This window comes from Ambystoma mexicanum, chromosome 3q, assembly GCF_040938575.1.
Source record: "Ambystoma mexicanum isolate Mex_15411 chromosome 3q, UKY_AmexF1_1, whole genome shotgun sequence".
Taxonomy (NCBI): Eukaryota; Metazoa; Chordata; class Amphibia; order Caudata; family Ambystomatidae; genus Ambystoma; species Ambystoma mexicanum.
In genome coordinates this window covers 889,617,670-889,639,131 of record NC_090926.1, presented here as the reverse complement: position 1 = coordinate 889,639,131, position 21,462 = coordinate 889,617,670, and the positions used below count along the sequence as shown (strand labels likewise).

The 21,462-nt window shown below is 44.4% G+C and overlaps 1 protein-coding gene across 1 annotated transcript in view; it reads left to right on the top strand.

Annotated features, from left to right (window-relative positions):
• Window positions 1-216: 216 nt before the first annotated feature.
• The window catches only part of NOL11 (nucleolar protein 11), a 331,146-nt gene continuing 309,900 nt past the window's right edge, over window positions 217-21,462 (top strand). Inside the window, exons 1-2 of the mRNA XM_069655029.1 lie at window positions 217-475; window positions 19,554-19,667. Of these exons, the coding sequence (XP_069511130.1) occupies window positions 326-475; window positions 19,554-19,667 (264 nt within the window). The 5' untranslated portion in view covers window positions 217-325. The remainder of the gene's footprint in view (window positions 476-19,553; window positions 19,668-21,462) is intronic.

Here is a 21,462-nt window from a genome sequence, read left to right as displayed (position 1 = left end):
CTGTCCGTTGCACATAAAAAATCCCCAAAATACTCCTCTCCGGCGGGCGGGACAAAACAAGCCTTTCCACGACGAAACAAGGGAAATAACTAGGCGTATTCACTCCGCTCTTTCACGGGGTAGGCCAAATCGTCCCGCTCCACTGAAGTAATAACGGAGGAATGCCCATGCTCATGTTCATCAGCTCTCGGCTAAAGAGCTGTCGACTCTTAGGCTCCCTTGGAACTCGGTACTCTACTACTAGGTCGCGCAGTGATGACGTCGAGAGGGCGGGGAGCTCGGAAGGTCCGTTTCTCGAATAGGAACTACACACTACCGATCCAGCATGGCTACCTTCCTAGCGGAATTTTCTCTCTGCGGGCTCGTACCGGGTCCTGGCGGTGATACAGGTGGTGTGTTGGGTGTGGAACAAGGCGGGAATGATACGGACCTGCTCCTGTTGACGGATCGAGGACGCACAGTGACTTTATACAAGGTGAGACAGCGTATTGTTATCCATCTCCTGTAGTCCAGTCCGTCTGCTAACACTTGCCCTAGTGAGGCTGCCTCTTTAGTTTGAATACAAGAACTTTCTCGGGGGACCTCCTTTCCTGGGGAGGCCAGCAACCCTATGCCTTTTCTCTGAATGTTTAGACAGCCTTGCTGATCTGCTCACGACTAAATGCCCACACACCCCGTTTTGTCCTGAGCCTATTAGTGCGAAACCGACACTACAAGTCCCACATTGCAAGTCCCACATTGCAAAGTTAAAACCAGGACTGGCCCTATATCTCCTGAATGGAGTGATCGCTAATTACCATTTTTGTTATGCATTGAAGCACTGGGATTTTAGATTTTTCCTGAGCGTGAGGTGGTACTGTAATATTCAGATTTCCCTTGGTAGTGTGTTTCAAAACGTGTCCATCATTTCTGTATCTTGGATTTCTAGTTGGTTATGATATATTTTATTTATATCGTGTTCGTACACAAGTGTTTCAGAGCGTGACAAGGCAAGCGAGGGTAAGGGGGAGAACAAAAACAACGATCTTATGGTGCTGAGGGATTTTTGCTTCGGAAACATTCTGCTCCTTCATCTTGGAGGGTTCAGTGGGTGATGCAGGCCTTGAATTGAGTGTTTTTTTTCTCTTGTAGCCAGTGCAGTACTCCGAGGGACAGTGTCTTATGTTCCTTCCTGATGAGTTTGAGTATTAGTCTAGCCTCTGTGTGCTGGATATGCAGTAGTTTTTCTGTGCGGTAGTACGGCGACCCTTGGGAAATGTTGTTCGCATAATCGATTCTTGAGAGAATCAGTGAAATGATAGACAACGTTCTGTGTAGGAAAGTGAGATAGGGCATACTCCGTCTGTGCGTAGATGGTAGAAGCACTTTTTGGCAACTGCGTTGACATGGGTTTCCAGCTTGAGGTTGTTGTCCACTAGTATGGTGTGGCTCTCGATTCCCCCTTGGATGTTATCTGGCAGTTACTTATTTCAGGCACTGTGTGAGACAAGTCTCCCATTATTTCTGTTTTGTCAGGGTTGAGTTTAATGTTGTTGGCCATCAACCATTAGTTTACGAGAAGTTGCTGAGGGTGGTCCTGGAGATTTTCCCCTCACTGGTCATTTTGTATATGACTTGGGTGTTGGCAGCATACTTGTAACAGCTACAGGCTCTTTTCAGTTCAGCAGCACTTTGCGGTTTTAGCTACCGGCAAATAGCACCACTGTGGATCTTAAACGCTTGATGGGCTTCCTTCAATCCTTGAGTCCATCACTCTGGTGAGGAGACTCAAGCTTGGGTCGTCCTGCTTCGGGAGTGTCCTCAGGATCTTCATGGAGCTTCGGTCCGGCTTAAAGATGTTGCACTGGACTACGGATTTCTCGACCACTGGCACTCAGTTCCAGCAGCAGTAAAGATGTACAGCCAGTTCAGGAAGGTCTTCCAGCAAAGTTCGTCTTGGGGTTAGTTGGTCCAGCCAACCCAAGGGAAGAAGTCCTCTCCGTAGCTTCTCTAGTCCATTCGGAAAAGTGGTTTCAGCACATCAGCAGGGATTCACGGGGCACTTCAACGGTCCAGGAGGATGCAGCAAGCTTCTCTTCACGATTCCTTCATCGGATGTTTCGTCCAGTGGTCAAATATGTCTTCAGTTCAAGAAGCCTCGCCTTTTTTGCAGGTTTCTCCCATTCATGCACAGCCTTGCTGTTGCTCACGCAGCAGGGTGGCTGTCCTGTAAGGACAGCCAGCCAATCGGCACTGGGTGCATTCAGGTAACCAAGGAGACTAAGGACAGGGAGCTTTGGGATCCACTCTCGCTTCCTGCCCTGCCAGACACACTGGAACCAGAGGCGGGTTTCAGTACTGAAGCCCACCACAGGCAAAACAAACAAAAGGATTAAACCTGGTTTGGCGCGCAGAGTAAAACCCAAGAAAGACCTCACAAACAAGAAATGGCAAAAAAAGAAGACTGGGGCCATTTTGGCACAATGGTCACCCATGAGTGCTATACTGCAGCTGAGGGTTCAGCCTGCGGTAGAAAAGCAGAATGGTAGGAAAATTAAACCATTGCCACCTGCCATTACAAGTAGTGAGGGTAACGCACACATTGTTACATGAGTAAGTAGAAAAGGGGCTACTAAGTAACCTCCCAGCAATCCACATAAGATGGGGTGTGCTGAATCAACAGAGAGAAAAAGGTAAGTAATGCCAATTTCACTTCACTACTCTTGGGAACAGTAGTTCGCCCAAGAGAAGGTATTTAACCTTAAGCAAAATATAAAGGATTTCTTTGTGACACTGCACTGAAGGTGCTGTGTGTCACTATACAAAAAGTAGATGCCAGTGTAGTTTGTCAGACTCCAAAAACAAAGGAAATACAGAATCCAAATCAGACCAAAATACATGAGAGAGTGAGAAAATGGTCTCTCACTTCAGGATAAAAATGAAAAGGTCCTAAAGTCCGGCAAAAGAGCTGGGTGTCTCTAAGGTTGAAGGGAATTAGCACAGAAATGAGAATTCTCCCTAACTAGGCTAGTGCGGGCGCTCGGCTCATGATGCCAAGCTTTCAGGCATTGCTGTCATGGGCAAAATGCAGAGTGAGCAGGGACTTTTGGAGGAAGGCGCAAGTAGGGTGTGCTGCGTAGATGCTAGCAGGATGCAGGCTGTTATTTCTGCATAAATAAGATGGCGTTTTCCACAAACATACCTGGCTACATAATGATTGGATGAGAGAGGTAACTTGCATTAATGTGAAACTAAGTTCAGGGGATATTTGACCCCCAGTTTATGCTTATTAAATCCTATTTTCAGCCCCTGGTGAAGACTGCTCTCCCTCGTTTCAAAGTTGGGCACATTCTAGCCCTAGGGAAAAAGCATAGCAATAGCTAAATTACATCAAAAACAGAAATCGATGAAGGAGGCAGCCCACCCCTTTCCTTTAATTCCAGGGGATCTTCCCAACTACCGGGCCATCTGAATGGCTGTTTGATCCCAAAACCAGGCTGGTCTAATACCTTCACCATTATGGAGCACCTTGATCTGTGTTAATAAGCCTTCAGTAGAGAATCTGAATTGTAGCAATCCTCAGTCAGAATAGTAAGCAACTGCGAGCTCCAATCTGCATTACCCCTCTTTGTGCCAGTCCTCCACACCTTTGGAGGAATCTACCCAGTGAAGGCTGCCTGTTCCAGAGTTCTAAAGGATTGCACCCATCTTAGAACTCCAACTCTGCCCCCCCCCCTGTGCATTTTAAGAGGGCAGATTTTCTACATTTGGAGAGCACTAAAAGTATACACCTGCTTTTAGAAAAACTGTTTTACCGTTGAGGGCTTGCATTAAATGGGAAGATTTCTGCACTCTGCTAGGGTGAAGATCACTGTAGGGCATAGCCATAGACTTTCTTGCTATCTATTGGAGAAACAGCCACTGAGCATGCCCCTCTTAGGATTTCTAAATTGTGGGACTGTTAATCGCAGACTCCAAAAATGCAAAGTGCCTAGTAACATCTCACCTTACAGAGTGCCATTGTTTCAAAGACAATGTATCTGTGTCTGAATTGATTTGTCCAAGCTCTTCTTTATAAAGGTGACTTAAACCCACCTGTGACTTGGGGTGGAGCGGTTGCACCTTCATGAGACAAGCTCTTTGGTGGACTTCTTTCTGGAGACCACAAATGCGATTCACAGAATTCATTTTCACCCTTTAAATAAAAGCACCTCTAACCGAAGCCCTCAAAACGAGCTGCTTATGCAGGGATCAGCGAAATTGGAGTTTGTTGAACAGGGGGGGAAAAGCAGCTCCTGGGTATTGGACATCACTCGGTAGGCAGGAGCTGTGTCAGTGGGCAGAAGCTAGTACAAAGTGCATCATACAAGCAAACTACATTTGCTGCACAACTACCATGTCTTATATCATCCAGTATGTTTTAAATGTCCCTTAAATGGGCCCTCTATGCCTTTTTTAAAAAAGATATATTTGTTTTTTATACACATTCCCAAGCGGGCACAGTTAGTATCACATAGCTATATTTGTATGGCACCACTTGCCTGGGAGTCAAAAGCAGCTCCTGGTAGAAATTGATTTCAAGCTACTTGGCTCTCTTTGACTATAACCAGGAGCTAAATAGCTCCCAGCAATTTCAAATCCTGCTTGTGCTCATTCCAATTTTTATATCCTGAGGATAACCTTTCCCTTCAGTCCCAAAGAGTACCTCATCCTTCCTCGTGATGTTTCAGGAAGATGCTCTAATTTGTCCTGAAGAGGCCCACTTCATATGTCTATGTCCAACCCTTTGCCTGAGCTGCTCACCTTCCTTCCCTTCTACTACCCTAAGCCTCTTTTGATCCAGGAGAATGTGAACTGCCCTTATTTTCTCAAGAGGGATAACCCATCCCCTTATTTGCGCTTGTAAGAACTGTCCCTTATCCCTGCCCCCATCCACTCAGATCATCCAAGGGTTCGAAATTGAGAGGATCTGGGAGCTATTTAGCTCTTGCTTGTAGTTCAGAAGAGGCTAGTTTGACATCAACAGCTACTAGGAACTATTGTTGGCTCCCCAGGCCAACTGATGCCAAATAAACACAACAATGTGAATTTAAATCTGTACGTTTAGGACAATCTATTAAAAAAAAAAATTAGGACACATCCATATAACTTCGAAAGCTACCTATTTATCTCGGATAATGCCACTGCTTTTACTAATACTTGCTGCTTCCCACCCTCTTTTGATAGAACCCCAGTGAATTACTGATGGACCATACTCCCATAGGCCTGCAGCGTCAGTTGACAGATTGGGATACGTACACAAAGGCAAATGCCTTAAACATCAACGTAATTATAACACAAGTCTTCTCATTTAGATCCAAGAGGAAAAAGCTGTTTGCTAATTTCACTTGGTGTTTAGGGAATACAGTATTAGAAAGAGTGGACAACTTTATTTACTTGAGGTTTTATCTTTTTGAATCCAAGAGTAAAGTTGATCTTTTAAACACAAAAAAAAATCCAAAATGACTGCATTGGCTAGTCAAGCAACGCAGATAAACAGAAAGTACGGTCATTTTCATTGGTCACCACAGTCGATACTATAACGAAAAAGTAGTTCCTGTTACATATGGTGTAGAACTCATATTTTTTTATCAGGGCACACATTGGATGAAACTTGAGTGCTTTTTCTGGAGGAGAGTCTTCAATCTTACCCAGGGAGTTCAGCCCAAGTAATAAGATACAAACTGGGCTTACAGTCTATTGATGTGAAAATGATATGGAAGAATTTAATGATGCCAATGAAAATGGTTTGTGCAGAAGAGGCCTCAATTTGGTAGCATTCAAGGCAATTAATGGATAAACATCTAAGTAGACCGTTGGATAAGTGGGTTTAAAAGTGCCGTGAGTATATAACACAGTATGGCTTGATCCTTGAATTGTTACAGATTGTGCTGGGTAGAGCAAAACAAAAACTGTGAGAGGCTGGCTGGATAAACACCATTGAGGAGATGCGTGGGTAACACCATTGCGGAGGTGCGTGGGTATCGCCTTGTTTTGCTCTCCCAATTATCAATGCACGGATGTCTATATAGCTTATTTTTCCCAACACACTGAATAGGAAGGCAATGTAATCTTGGAACACAAGAATTCACTCACTTTCAGTGATTATGCAACTTCCACTTATACGGACGTTTATTAACCCAACTAAACTTTACAAAATAAAATGCAGAATTAGAAACGGCTTCTCAAACCAGGCTTGGCGCAGAGAGACCGCTCAACAGGAGCGGACCGGGCAAGATACACCTACCCTCTCTCAGCTCACAGAAGCTGTGTGTCTCTCTTTGCTAGCCTTGTCTGATGCCCCTCAATCTAACTTGCACAACTACAGACAAGTAATTTTCTAGAAAGGTCACCTGCTGATATCACTTCACATAGACATGGTCGATGTACTCCCATGGAATGTCGTGACAAGTAAACACTCTGTTTCTCATGGGAGCCAAACTTCTTTTGGCTTCTGCAGAATTCAAAACAAAACTTTATTGGCCTAAGCAAAAACAAGATTTTTGTTTCAGTGTTTCAGAAGATGCAGACAATATTTAGAAATTAATCTTTCACTGAGAATTAAATTTCACATTAGTCTCCATATTTGGGTCGAAGATATTACATTTATTAAATGCATTACATTCAACCCATGGACATTTGACTTCCATAGCTCAACTGCACTAAATTGGGTTTCTGAAACTTACAAAACATTATAGCTAAGCTAGAAATACATTGCAAACAACAACAAAACAAAATGATAAAGCTGCAAGCAAAAGTATAATGTAGGCTTTCTCCAATATCTGCAATCCATGAAGAAAACCAATTCCCAGTATGAAAAGATGTCACTTGTTTTGTCAAATTCTTCAAACTTTGAATGTGGCCTTGTACAGACTGGGAATGGTCACTCAAATTGAAATAGCACATTCCTTCAAATGCATTACACCCTAAATGATGTTTTAAGGACAGGTAATCGATAACAGCTCTCTTCTGCAAAACTGCTTTTCTCATAACTTTGCTATCTAAAAGCAATTCTTCTGAGGCTTGAAGTATGATTCAACCCTTTCGCTACTAAACATGCTCGCTTAAACAAAGATGTATAGCCCCCAGCAGATAATCCCCTGACTCCTACCAAAGAATAAGCAAGCGCTAGACCTTTTTGGTTTTGACAATAATTGCACATTTGATTCACGATCTGGGGTTAGCCCTATAGGTTCAAACATAGATCTCTTGACTCTAGGTGATGCTGGCTGCAGAGGAAAACAGATTAAGGCTAATCACGTTACTGCACATGGTCCCCAAGAGATGCTAGCAGGAATGTAGGTGAACGTAGTATTCTCGCATGAGAATAACCATCCTACCAGAAGTTTGACATGGTTCAAATGACTAAAAGCTAAAATTGCATGGTGTTGGTCACGTTGGTGCATGTGCTTGGGGCACGTGCACATAATTGTTTTTCAAACAGTCTGGTTGATTTCTTGATTTATAGTCAATTGTTGACACTTGGCAACCTTCCCTGGTTGACAAGTCATTAGAAAACAAATATCTCCTTTAGACATTTTATAGTAGTGGATTAAGATGAGCAAAGGTAAGTGATGTTTAAAATTTTCCGAGCCAAATAGATCCATATATTCTCTGTTTGTGCAATTTTGTATTTGGGTCATCCTCAATGCTTTGTGAATCAGTTTCTTTGTGCCTGGTATGTCGGTGTAGGCATCAAGTGACCCACACATCTCATTCTCCAACTTCTTCAGATTGCTAGGTTGCACAAATGTGACATTTTGAATTTGCTTCTGCTCTCTGTAACTTGAGTCTACCAAACGGAGACCATTTAGAATCTCACTCGCACCAGCCAGGCACAGAATCTGTAAAGCAAACCAGAAAAAGCATGTCAGTATTAATAATCATTCTCTTAAAAAACATTTGCGAGCAGGGACAATTTTTCCTTGCCAGCCTCCATTACTAAGACCACTTGGTCTCTGTCTGATGTTGTGACATCTGCAGGTACAGGTGGGTCCCTAGGCTTCTCCACCCACGCTTTTGCACCCGGTACCGTACGGTCTGATAAACCAAAACCACAGCCCCCTCCGCCCCCCGAGTATTAACACTGTAGGGGGGCTCTCCCTTTTTGACCATGTACAGTTTAACAGGTATGACAAACAGGTATGACAATCAATTGGGCTATCCTGTCTCCTACATGAATAGGCAATATCTGATCTTCACTGTTCATTAAAATTACTTTGATTTATCCTTGATAGTATGCATCTATCACTCCTCCCTGTACTTGGATGCCCTTCAATGCTAATCCAGATCTGGGGGCAATCAATCCCTTATGTTCTGATGGAATTTGTACTCCAATCCCAGTCTCAATGATTATTAAGATGGGTTCTAATCTGATTTCTCTCTGAGCATGCAAATCTACTCCTGCAGATTCTGGAGTTGCTTAGTAAGGAGCTAAGGCACCTGGCGTAACCTCCCAATATAACAAGGTTTCTGTAGCTAACTTAGGTTGCATCTGCACAGTAGGAGTTTACTAAGCACGTAAAAGGCGTGTCACACTCAGCCACTGGCCTATTGTTGAACACTTTTACAGCATCAAACACACGCTCACGCCAGCCTACCAGGCTACCATTTCCTAACGTAAGCAGTTGCTCTTTCAACAACCCATTCATTCTCTCAATCGAGGCCGCCTCTTGTGGATGATATGGGACATGGTAGAACCACTCAACATTGTTCTCCTGACAATACTCCTCAATTAGCTTGCCTTTGAATTGTGTGCCGCTGTCACTCTGAATTTGCAAGGGCACTCAATAATGCAAATTAATCTGGTCTAACAACTTAATGGTGTTCAGTTGTGTGGCCCTTTTGCATGGCAATACCATCAAATATCCTGAAAAAGTATCCACAATGTTTAGCAGCCTTTACTAATAGGCACCAGACCGATATAATCGATATGCCAGATTTGACCTGGTAACTTGCCTCTTTCCAAAGTGCCCTGGACAATATGAGGGATGGGTCTGTGCTGTTGATGTTGACACACAGGACATTGCAAAATAACTGTTTTCACTACCTCCTAAAGGGATATTGATTCCATCAAGCTTGTGCCCACCTGCGAGTAGCTTTTTCTCCAAAGTGCCCACATTTCTGGTGAGCCCACTTGGCCAGACCCCCTTTAAATCATCCTCCTGAGCCTCTGCTAACACAGATGAAATCTTGGTGTGTTCATCTGCAACAGAATTAAACCAACGTTCTAATGAGTCAGTAGTACACTGTGCATCCACATGATGCACTGTTGCTTCACTTTGTGATAGCATTTCTCCAATGTCTTGACACAGTTCCTTTCCCCACAATTCTCTTGAATGTATTTTCCATCCATTCTTTTGCCACTTTGGCAGCCACACAGCTAGCCCATTGGCTACGTACAATGAATCTGTGTACAAATGACATTGACCAGGTGTTTCTTGTTTCAAAGCTTGATAGACTGCATCGAGTTCTGCAAACTGACTGCTCTTCTCTTTCCCTGACGTTAAGAACTTTATTTGAAAAAAATGTCAAAGTTAAGTATCAATGTCTTGGGTGCTGCGCTTTCCGGGCAAGGATGATGTGTCCTTGTCTGCCTCGTTGATTAGGTATGTCATGAGTGGACCTCAAATATCAGGGGGGGGTGTACGTGCTGGGACAACGTCTTGATGAAGTCTGACTCTACGTCTTGGCAGTAGAGAATGTCTTTGAACCAGTTTGCTACTGACGGGGCCGGTCCCCGACCCCAGGACATGGCGACTCTCCTACGAGCTAGGGTCAACAGCACCCCAGCCAGTTTCCGATTTGCTGGTGAGAGTTGTTTCGTCATCCCAAGCAATGCCACCGTCGGGACGGGTTGTACCTCCTCTCCTACTTTTGCTGATGTAATCTGCAGGACCTGGGTCCAGAATGAGGTCAGCTTGGGGCAGTCCCATGCGATGTGGACAAAGTTGGCTGTTGAGTTTCCGCACCTTTCACACTTTGCTGGTGAATCTGGTTGTTGTTTGCTCATTTTGGCAGGAGTAAAGTACGTCTGCTGCAGGAAGTTAAAGTGGATTTGCTTGAGACGTGAATTGAGAGCTTTTTTTTTGTTTGTCGCAGGATACATGTCCATTCCTCATAAGGGATTACTAGCTGGAGGGACCTCTCCCATCTTGTTTTCGTGCGTGTATTAATGGGTGCCTGTTGAGATGGATTTGTAGATGGTTGAGATTAGTCTACCTTCACCTTGTGCCTGGATCACATTATGCAATAGTTGCCATGTTGGAGGTTGTTGCGGGAAGGTGGGGGGAAAGTGCTTGGAGGGTATATCTGGTTCTAAAATAGAGGAACGTGTCCAGGGAGGTGTCGCCCCCTCTCACCGTTGCTTGTTGGGGTGTAATAAAAGTTCCTTCGCTGAACAAATCACCCAGTGTTTATCTGCAGTTTCTCCACTCATTGGTGAAAGACCCTTTCCGAAGTCAGAGGGATCCCGGTACCTCACCTGAACTTTGTATTTTTGTGCAAGTCTCTTCCAGATCCCATAGGTCACGAGGACCACGTTCATAGTATTATTGGGTACTGGGAGCTGACTAATGTCGACCGCCCTCAGTAAGGTGGCAGTCGCTAGGGCGCTCTATTTGCACGTGTGGTCTGACAAAGTGCGTGGCGTACCAGAAGCTGAGGAACTGTGCCTGAGCCGCCCAGAAAAATATCTCCAAATCTGGGAGAGCTAAGCCCCCTCTGGATACCGGAAGTATCAGGGTTGATTGCAGGATTAAAATGGGGATGTTGGAGAATAGATATAGTAGTTTCGGTAGGATCACCATTTTGACTAGTGAGGCTCTTCCCCTCAGAGTTAGGGGGAGAGACTTCCAACGGTTTACTTTCTCCTGCGATGTTTTTACTACTTCCTCATAGTTATCTCGGAATACGTCGTGGTCATTTAGTGATATCAATATCCCCAAATAGCGTATTTGTGAGGTCTCCCATGCAAAGTGATAGTCGTCAGTGAATGGTCTGGTGGCTGGAGTGAGCGGGAATAGGGTTGGTTTAGTGGGATTGATTTTTAGGCCAGACATTGCCCCAAATTTGATTACTTCCCTCATGACTGGGTTCAAATTATCAATGGGGTCGCGTATAAATAACGCTACAATGTTAAGCCCCCTGTGGAGTTGCTGGGATCGTAGGTTCGACGCTAGAGGTTCCATTATTAATGCAAATATGAATGCTGAAAGCGTGGCACCCTTGTCTGGTGCCTCGTTGTAGTTTGATGGGGAAAGCCCTCGCTGATCCCACTATAATGGTAGCTTGGGGTTTGCTGTGTAATAAGGAGATGAGTTTAATGAATCGGGTGCCCAGGCCCCTCTGGGTGAACACTGCGAATAGGAAGGGCCATTCTACCGAATCGAAAGCCTTTTCGGTGTCTAGCAGGACTGCGACGGCTTGGTGAGTGGGGTCCAGAGCCTCGACAATTCCAAACAGCCTTCTGATGCCGAATGTCGTGCTGCATCCGGGAACAAATCCCGCCTGACCGCGAGCACAAGACCGGGCATCAGCGTCAGTAACCTATTTGTAAGTATTTTCGCCAGTATCTTATTATTGAGGTTAAGTAGAGATATGGGTCTATACGAAGCACATTCTTCTGGGGGTTTGCCAGCCTTGTGTAATAGGATAATATTGGCCTCTTTCCCTGACGTTGTCAAGATCTTTTTTGTCTTGGGATTATATGACCCCGCTTTTCAGTAGCGCTCAGTTCCTGCATATCGAGCAGAGCCATCGGTAAACCAGACATGCTCTGTCAGATCTCCTTAAGGTACTCCCCATTTCACTGGCGACTCGTGTACTTCAGTCACTTCCTGTGGTATGTAATCTATGGGTGGTATATTAGCCACTTGCTCATGTAATTTCGCAACCCCACCCTTTCCTGATTTGGCTCTCTCCGGAATGTACCATTTCCATTTGATTACACTGGCCTCTTGAGCATGTCCTATTTTGTGTCTCCTAGGAGAACTCAACCCCCATTGCATAATTGGTATTTCGGGTGTAATCAGTACATCGTGACCCACTGTCAATTGTTCTGTATCAATAAGAGCCCAATAGCATGCTAGCAACTGCTTCTCAAATGGAGTGTACTTATCACCTACCTCGGGTAATTTGTGTCTCCGAAATCCCAAAGGGACTTTCCTATTGTCTTACTTCTGCTACAGACTCCAGTTAGCATAATTCTCCTGTACAGCTACATTTAGCTCCACATCTCCTGATGTCAAAGGCCACAAATCAACCTTTGCTAAATCAAATGGTCTCTGCTGCTCTTCGTCCCTTGAAATTCATATTTCTTTCGTGTCACTTTGTAAAGTGAGGCCAAAATGTGCCCTAAATGCGCTATATGCTGTCTCAAAAATCCAAACCGCCCTATGAACTGCTGAAATTGTTTCTTGTTTGATGGGGTAGTAAATTCAAGCATCTTTTGTTTGGCTTTTGACACTATCTTTCGGGGTCCATTGTGCCATTGAATTCCCAAAAATATCCGCCTCAGGTGGCCCTTTAATCCTGTTAGGGTTATTTTCCCAGCATTCCTTTTTCAATCCATCAATGATTGTTTCCAATTGATTTTGCACACTGATCTTTACCCTGAATCAGAATATCATCAATGTAATGTGAGATTTGTATCTCAGGCTTGCATGGTATTTTGTCTAAGTGTTCTACTAACAGCCGGTGACAGAGGATTGTACTATGCAAGTACCTGATAGGCAATCAAAGGTGTGCTGACGCCCACCCTAAGAAAATGAGAACTGCTCCCGGCACTCTTTGGCTATTGGCACAGAGAAAAAAGCATTTGCCACTCGAACGTCTGTATGTTCTCAATCAAAGTAACAGTATCTGGCACTGCAGGAACTAAAGGGGAGTGTGTTTATTTAACTCTCTATAATCCACAGTCATCCTCCAGCTTCCATCCTCTTTTTATTTATTTTGTAAGAGGCCAGGTAGCATTGTTGCAAGCAGTAGAGACTGGCCTCAATGATCCTGCCTCTACATATTCTTTAATGGTGACAGAAATTTCCTTATGTCCCCTGGGAATACGGTATTGTTTCATTGACGCACCATTTGTGGCCAATGGCACATGCACCATGGGAGTCTTCAATTTGCCTACAATAACTGGTGTACAATTCAATGCATTCACTCCAAATTGATTCTAACCCTAAAGTCAACCCTTCCAAAATGTCAAATCCAATAATGCATTTAGGTATCGGGACAATCAACACTTCATCATTTCAGTTTTTTCAAATTGCCTGTCTTCATTTCCACTCCTGACTGTACTGCGGGTGTCTTTTTCACCCAGTCCAGTAATGGTAAAGTGACAACCTTTAAATCTTGAAGGATTTCCTTGAATCAATGAGGCCTCTGCCCCGGTGTCAATCAAAACTCGGACTTCCTGTGTGTTCCCAGGCTTCCAAAAAATCTTAAAATCAACATGAGGTAGTCTGTCAGCTTTTATGCGAGCTGACACTGCCGGGACGTGGCCACAATCCTATTGAAATTTAGAATGAGTCCACCCAGACTCAGCCTCCAACATTTCACTCACTGTTTTATTTCTTCAACTCGGCATACGTTGGTTGGTATTGGGAAGGAATCCCCATAGATCTTTCTCCCTGCTCCTCCTCAGGAAGCGCCGAAGGTGAAGTGTCGCTTTTCTGCTTAGACACTAGCTGTCTCTTGACTTGTTTATAGCGCTCTTTCCCAGCAAGCCCTCTCTTTTTTTGTACAACTCATATATTTCTCTGGTTTCAATACCATCAATTTTTTCCCGTGGCACACAATCTTTCAACAGTGCCAAAAACATGTCCTTTCTTGCCACCCAGGAATCTCTGCTATCTTGTCTCCTGCCTTCTGTTCGCTTCTCACTGCGCCCTTCCCTCTCTCGAGGCTTGTCTTCACCTTTGTCCCATTCACCCAGAACTGACAGTTGCCATGTAGCATCCACCACTTCATCAGTGAGGTTGCCAGTCAAGCCTACTAGCAGTCATGATGACACTTTTATATGAAGGTGCAGCAGTTCTAATACCATATTTCTGGTTGACAGTGGCACCACCTCCACATGCACTATCTCATCTACATGACTGCTTCTTTCATAGCATGATCTCTGATCTTTTCAACATCCTATTTCAAAGAATACCACTTCTCTCCTCAGTGGGCCAATCCGTTGTAATATGATACTTCCTATTACACCCCTGTGCTGCTAGGTGCAATAAAGATACCAGAGTGACCTGCCCATTCGCATCTGGCTGTGGCCCACCTCGCAAAACCTCCTGAATATTAGTATCAGTGGACAAAGGCAAGAAATGTGGGGAGTCAGTGAAATCAACTAACAAGTCTCCAGCTCTCCCATCATACATGCGCATCATCCAAGCTAATAAAGGTTTACCTGACTTCTGCCTCAAACAAGTTATTATTTCACCCACTTCCTGTTGAGTGTAATCATTGAGTGTGATTTAATCCACAACACCCCTGCTGGATTATGCGAATGTGGTCCCGCTCTCTGGCCTAGTTACCGGTTTATCATTACCCTTCTTCTGGCTTAGAAGTACCCTTCTTCCCATCTTGTCTTTGGCGATTTATTTTTTGTTTATTTCTCAAGAGTGGCAGACATGAATTGGTCCAGGGCTCTATTGATTTCTTTTAGTTTCTCACATGCGTTCACCAGGCTGGCGTTACTCAAGAACTTTGTCTCCTCAGCTTTTAGTTCGTCTTGAACTAAAAGGAATACCATGTATTGACTTCTCGTTGTGCATTATATTTTTATCATCTAATCCAGGATGGCAAAGTTTTATCATGCAGTTTGTGTGGCAATATATATAAAATAATTGTTTTCCATGATGGTGTTAAGGTTAACTGTTAAGTTTACATTTTTATACTGCATTTTATCATGAAAGAATAGATGAATTGTGAATTTAGCATTTTTGCTACTATGAATATTCTATTATATGTATAGTTTTAACAATGTTTTAGATTTTTATAAGGAATTGATAGTAATGACATTTTCTCTCTTTGAAGCCTTTGTATTTCATATGTATCTGATTGTTACGTTTTTATTTTTGCTCAGTGAAAAGTTCCTTGGAACTAATACACTTAATAAAACAAATAAAAAACAAGCATAAGGGTTAATAAATAAAGGGCAAAATGAAATGTTTCCCTCTTATGTGGAAGTTAGATTTATAGGACCTATTGTACTAGCACCTTCTTCCCTAGTTGTAGGTCCTGGTCACTGGTTCATGCTGCCCACCCAGAAGCTGCTTTTAGCTCCTGCTTATTCAATCTTAATTTCGAGCCCTGTCATCCTTAGTCTGCTGCAAGCAGAGTATCCCAGTCCAGTCTTTGCCCTGGGAGGAACAACATTTGCCTCAGCCCTGTAGAGAACACAGACTGCTGCTTCCTTTAGTGCACATCTTCCCTTCCGCTTTGCCTTGTAGAGAAAATTCCATCACCCCTTCTCACTTACTTTTTCCCTTGGGAGGACATAGCAACCGCCTCCCGCCAAATGGAATCTGCAGTCGCTGTCGCTTTCTGCTGCACCTACTGTGTACTCAAAGAAGGGCAAGACCGGTTTGTCCCCTCCTCCTCCCGCCCCCCCGCCAGTTTAGTGCTCCCAGCCACTGCTTGAGACTACTACTGAGAGTACTACAATCCATGTTCACTCTTGTCCTCTTGCTGTGCTTAGCAACTTGCTTCATTAAATTGGAGCCCTGTGCAGGTTTGGCCTCAGCTCTTGGTTCGCCTAATCGCTACACCTTTCCCCCACTAGATGGGAACAATAATCTGTCTGCACTGCAAGACGAGATGCTTCCACCTGTCTCTAATCTCACTCCCCTCACCCACCTCAACGGATGGGTGTGTATACCCTGGGGTGACCATGGTACTTGTTTCCTCCGAGTAGTACAAGACCCAAGTGGATTGTGGAATGCTTTTATTACTCTTACTTTCGAGTTTGTTTTTGTATTAACAAGTTAGTTGCTGTATTTCTCTTTTTAGTGGTTATTTATAATGTATATGTTGGGCTCACAGTTTTCAGTTAATTGATGTTTACACATAAATAGAGGGAAATCACTCTTGTTCCTTTCAGTATTTATTTAGTAGAAAGCAGAAATGTAGTGTCTGGATTGGCTCCTGTGGGTCTTAATTATGCTTTGCAGTAATATGGCTGTGCAAAGTAACGCAATGGAGAGGCAAACAAGTGATTTGTTTATGATACAGATAAAATGACCCAAAAATATGCTTGTATACAGACAGAAATGTTGGAAAATAAATGCCATAGGACAGGGAGCCTTAAATATATATTGTTTCTCAAAAGTAGCTAGCTTTGCAGTACAGCTGCTCCAAACACCATACATGAATATGTCCATCTCCCGTTTCTACCACCTAGCCCATGGTTCTGGGGTACCTCCTCAGTGTCCAGACCCCTACCAAGTCTCCAAGGTTCAGAAAAGTGCATTCATTGTGCCATTAATGATTAGTGGAGCTCTGACCCCCTCTAACATTTTGAAGTCAGTCTTCATCCCAGGTCCTATATGTCCCCTGTTCGTCCAGCTCCATTTAATGTCGGACAGCTGCTGACACTATCACTCTTTCTGTGCTTTCCTGCTGTAGTACCAGTCATGCATGGGTGTGGCAGGCCATCCCTCTGGCTACAGCAGTTTGTCCGACTAAAGCATATGTTATGAATTTCCAGCTATAGTGGATTTAGCCAGTCTTGTTCAGCTTGCAGGGCTCTTTACTCTAATAGACGCGACTGAGCAACCTGTATCCAATGTAGCTGGTTGGAACAGTGGAAAAGGTTACCAAATAGCTCTGGCAAGATGTATGAACTCGTCCAGGTCTGGACTTTCTATGCAATGGAGTTTAAGGCTCTACTTCCCGATTTCAGTAACATTATCACCTTTATCCGTTGAGTGAACAAGAAAGCATACTAGTGATGCAATGTGAAACCCAACTAAATTCAGCTAGAAACCGTAACCCACCTAAGATATTTCAGCTACACCCCAGCCTACTGGAACCACCATCCCAGCTGCAATCGTGACTGCTCAAACGCTCCTGCAGTTCTAGAAGGATCTCAAGACACTGCTCCCTGACCACCAGTCTCGTTTCAGGGTATCCAGAGGCATAGAGACTGCTCTCCTGAACACCCCTGAAGACCTGCTCTCGAAGCTCTTTCCCCTGTTCAGATCATGCTCAATCTTTCTTCTGCTTTTGGCACAGTCAACCATTCCAACCCTTATAAATTGTCTCCATGATACCATAGGCATCACGGGCCGGGCACTGGCGTGGTTGAGCTCCTTCCTCTCAAACCGACCCTCCCAAGTGCAAATGGGCCCTTTCCTCTCCTCCACCTCACTCTCTACCTGTGGCGTCCCTCATGGCTCTATCCTGTTGGCATGGCTCTTCAACATCTACCTAGCCCCTCTGACCCACTTGATCTCCACCTTCTCTCCTCATTTCCAGTGTTATGCTGATGACACACAGCTATCCTTTTAAGCTCCTATCCTCTACCTCATCTCCTTCCTCTCTCTCATACCTGACTGCTATTCAGGTGTGCTGTTCTGCCAATGATATCTGCCTTAATGCCAGTACGACAGAAATCCTTTTCATTGGGACGCCTGCACCCTGTCGTATTGCCCCCTCCGATCCACCTCCTCTGGAGCATTTTCCCTTTCTTCACCTTCCCCCAGAAGCTCAACGTCTCCAGAGCTCTGGTTTTCTCTAGGATGGACTACTGCAACAGCCTCTTCCACAGTCTGCTTCTTTCATCCCTTTGCCACCTTCAACTAATCCAGAATGGGGCTGCCAGACTTATCCTTGGCCTCAAGCCCATGGACTGCATCTCACCAGCCCTAAAATCTCTCCATGGGCTCCCAGTGACTACAAGGATCAAATTCAAGACCCTTTACATCATCTGCAAGGCTGTCTGGGGCCTGAGGCCTCTCTAAATCCAGCTTTCTCTCTCTAAATACCTCCCTGCTATAGTTCTTTGGGCCTCTAGCTCCAACTCTCTGCAGGTCAGATGTTTCTCTAAGCACAGAGTGCGAGGTGGATTCCCTTTTTTTCTGCAAGTTCCTCCCTCTGGAACGGCCTCCCTGCCCCCCCCAGCTCCCCTCAGACTTGAGCCGGATCTTCTTAGGTTCCGTTAACTTTTCAAGACTCTTTCCTTTTCTCCTCGTCCTTGCTTCTCCCCCTCCCATGCTAATGTCCCTCCTGCCGCTGCGACTGGTCCCTTCTGAGTCATACAGGGGCTAGACCACCCCTGACCATTCTCCCCTAGCATCCGTTACCAGCACTATTCTGGTCCACCCTGTCTATCGTACTTATCTGCCCCCCTCCACTTATCTCCTTTTTGTCTTTGCACTTGCACGGTTGGATTGTTACAACAATATAAAGGTCACTGTTTTCTTTCTCCTATGTTGCCACCCATCCCCCGGCCCCAAATATTTTGTAATGTGTATAGGCGCCATACAAATGCACAATAAATAAATCCATAAAGGCCGCTTGGAACATGATGGTACTCTGTATTTACAACCCCAGTAGTATCGGATATTCAGACTACTGTAACCTGAGATATCCATTTACACTAACCTCTGTTAACCCCCAAATACTTGTAAACCACTCTGTTGCTTCCTACGCAGGTGTATGTTATATAGACTCTAAATACACAAACTGCCATAAACGTCCCTTCAGGACTGTGGAAATGCAAAGCCACTTTCTCTAGACTGTAACATATTTCTGCATTGCTGCACACAGTTTTCATAACACAAAATGATAGGATCCTTGTACTTGATCATCGTTTACCCTGGGGAAGGGGTGCTATTGCCCCACCCACCAACCTTCTTGCAACAGCTGAAAATGAGGCTATGCAATCTACATCTATATCATTAACTGCAGAAATAATTAGGAGATTGAAATTGCTGAGAGCATAGAAGAGTCTGGCTACCTTGCCATTAACTACTCCTTGGAGCTACATCAGGCCTACAAGTGCCATACAAGCATACCTACTTTGTGATAGTAACTTGTACATTTTAAGCATAGTGGCTCATATAGCCTGGACTGAAAGGTAAATGTACTGCATGCTATTTCCTATCTTCTCATTGTCCATTTCTACCTACTGGACGATGCCTGATTGGCTCAGCTGCTTTTAGCTCTTGCGTATGAAGCCTTTATTGTAATCCCTGAATTAGTATGTTGTGTTGCCCATGATTACAATATACCCTATGATTATGTATGGGCGAGACCCCAACAAATTAATCTGATTTTTAGCAGAGCTAGAACAGTGGTAACCTATAGTGCTCGATATGTAAAACCTGCCCGAATTTCACTGTTCAATGTGTCAAACGTTTTTTTGAATGTTACAATTTACTAATCTAAAGCACTATTGGTTTTTGCTTTTACACCAAGATTTATGAATAGTTATGCAACAGTTTCATATTGTTTTTGGTGTATATTTGTTATGTTTGTATCCAAAGCACTGCTCCCTGCCTCACCCATATTTTAACACTATTTCGTTTTGTTAGGTGTCTGATCAAAAACCATTGGGCAGTTGGACAGTTAAGCAAGGACAGACCATAACCTGCCCTGCTGTGTTCAACTTTGCCACTGGGGAGTATGTGACAGTTCATGATAATAAGGTGAGATTCTCATTCTATATATATATGTTTTTTTTTTTTTAAAGACACCCTTGCTTTGTGTGGTAGTAGGGGTAAAATTACAAGTTGCAAGCTACTAGCCAGTCATTATGTGTACTCCTGTCTCAATTTTCCACATGCCGACATCATGTTATTTCCTGCTTGCCAAGAGCCCATTATCACACACCAATGGGAATTGCAATTTTTGAGGCCTGTTTGGTAGAACTTGTTTCTTCATGGTAATGGGCAATTGCAGGGGCTGTAATGCCCCGGTAATTGCCCATTCCCGTGCGCTGGAAAATTCATGACTCCAGTGGCAGCCGTGCTGGCATTTACCGGCACGGCTACCGCCAGGGTCATAATGACCCCCAAAGAACAGGAAGGTTTTGGCACCCTCCCTCACTTCCTGCCTTTCCAGACACATTGGAGCCTGGGCGGGCTCAAGGGCTGAAGTCTGCCAAAGGAAAAACACGCTAAAGGCTCAAACCAGTTTCAACTAACAGAGTAAAAACCCAAAAATAAGTACCAAACATAAAATGGCGAAAAAAGAAGATTGGGCCATTTTTGGAAAAATTGTCACCCATCGGTGCTGTAGTGCAGCAGAGGGTTCACTCTGCGGTAGAAATGCACACTGGTAGTAAAAGTAAACCACTGCCACCAGCCATTTAAAGTAGGTTAGTGTAACAAAAAAGTAACAGTTAGAATCAGTCAATGGGTTAGAATAGTCTGCAGGCAGCCAGGACAGCCAAAGTCAATTTGGAACAAAGTCTATGGAGCTGAGGAACTTCTTAGATGGCAGAAAGTCTTGCACAAAGATAATTTGTTGTCGAATATCACTGTTGGGCCACAAGCTGTTACATTTGTGAAGAGTTAGTGCTAGAATAACTCTAGAAAGGCAGCTACTGCAAACCTCAACGGAGACAAGAAAGCTACAGACAAAGAGGTAAGTATCAATTAGTCAGAACAGTACCTTAGGTTAGATAAAGATCCAGCTGGCTTCTGTCTTGGTTGCAGAGTTGCATATCTTGGGTTCCTGGGCCTCAGTCGTGGGGACAAGAGGGAGGACGTCTGGAGGACTCCTGCACTGCAGTTTGAAGGTTGGTGGCAGCTACAGGCTCTTTTCAGTTCAACAGCACTTTGCGGTTTCAGCTGCCAGCAAATAGCACCACTGCGGATCTTGGACACTGGATGGGCTTCCTTCACTCCTTGAGTCCAGCACTCTGGTGCGGTGACTCGAGCTCGGGATGTCCTGCTTCGTGAGGATCCTCAGGATCTTCCTGGAGCTTTGGTCCAGCTTAAAGCCGTTGCACACGACTTGCAGATTTCTCAACCCCTGGCACTCTGTTCCAGCAGCAGCAAAAAAGTACAGCCAGTTGGGGAAGGTCTTCCAGCAAAGTTCGTCTTTGGGTTAGTTGGTCCACCAATCCAAGGGAAGAAGTTGTCCTCTCCAGAGCTGCTCTAGTCGATTTTCAGAACACCAGCAGGGCTTCAACGGGCAGTTTGACCTGTCCAGGAGGATGCAGCAAGTTTCTCTTCACGATTCCTTCGTCGGATGTTTCTTCCAGTGGTCGACTCTGTCTTCAGTTCAAGAAGCCTCGCCTTTTGTGTAGGTTTCTCTCATTCATGCACAGCTTAGCTGTCACTCACACAGCAGGGTGGTTGTCCTGCAAGGAGAGCCAGCCAATCAGGATTGGGTGCATTCAGATTATTATGGAGATGAAGGACAGAGTTTCGGACACCTCCCTTGCTTCCTGCCCTGCCAGACACACCGAACCCCATCAAAGGCAAAATTAACAAA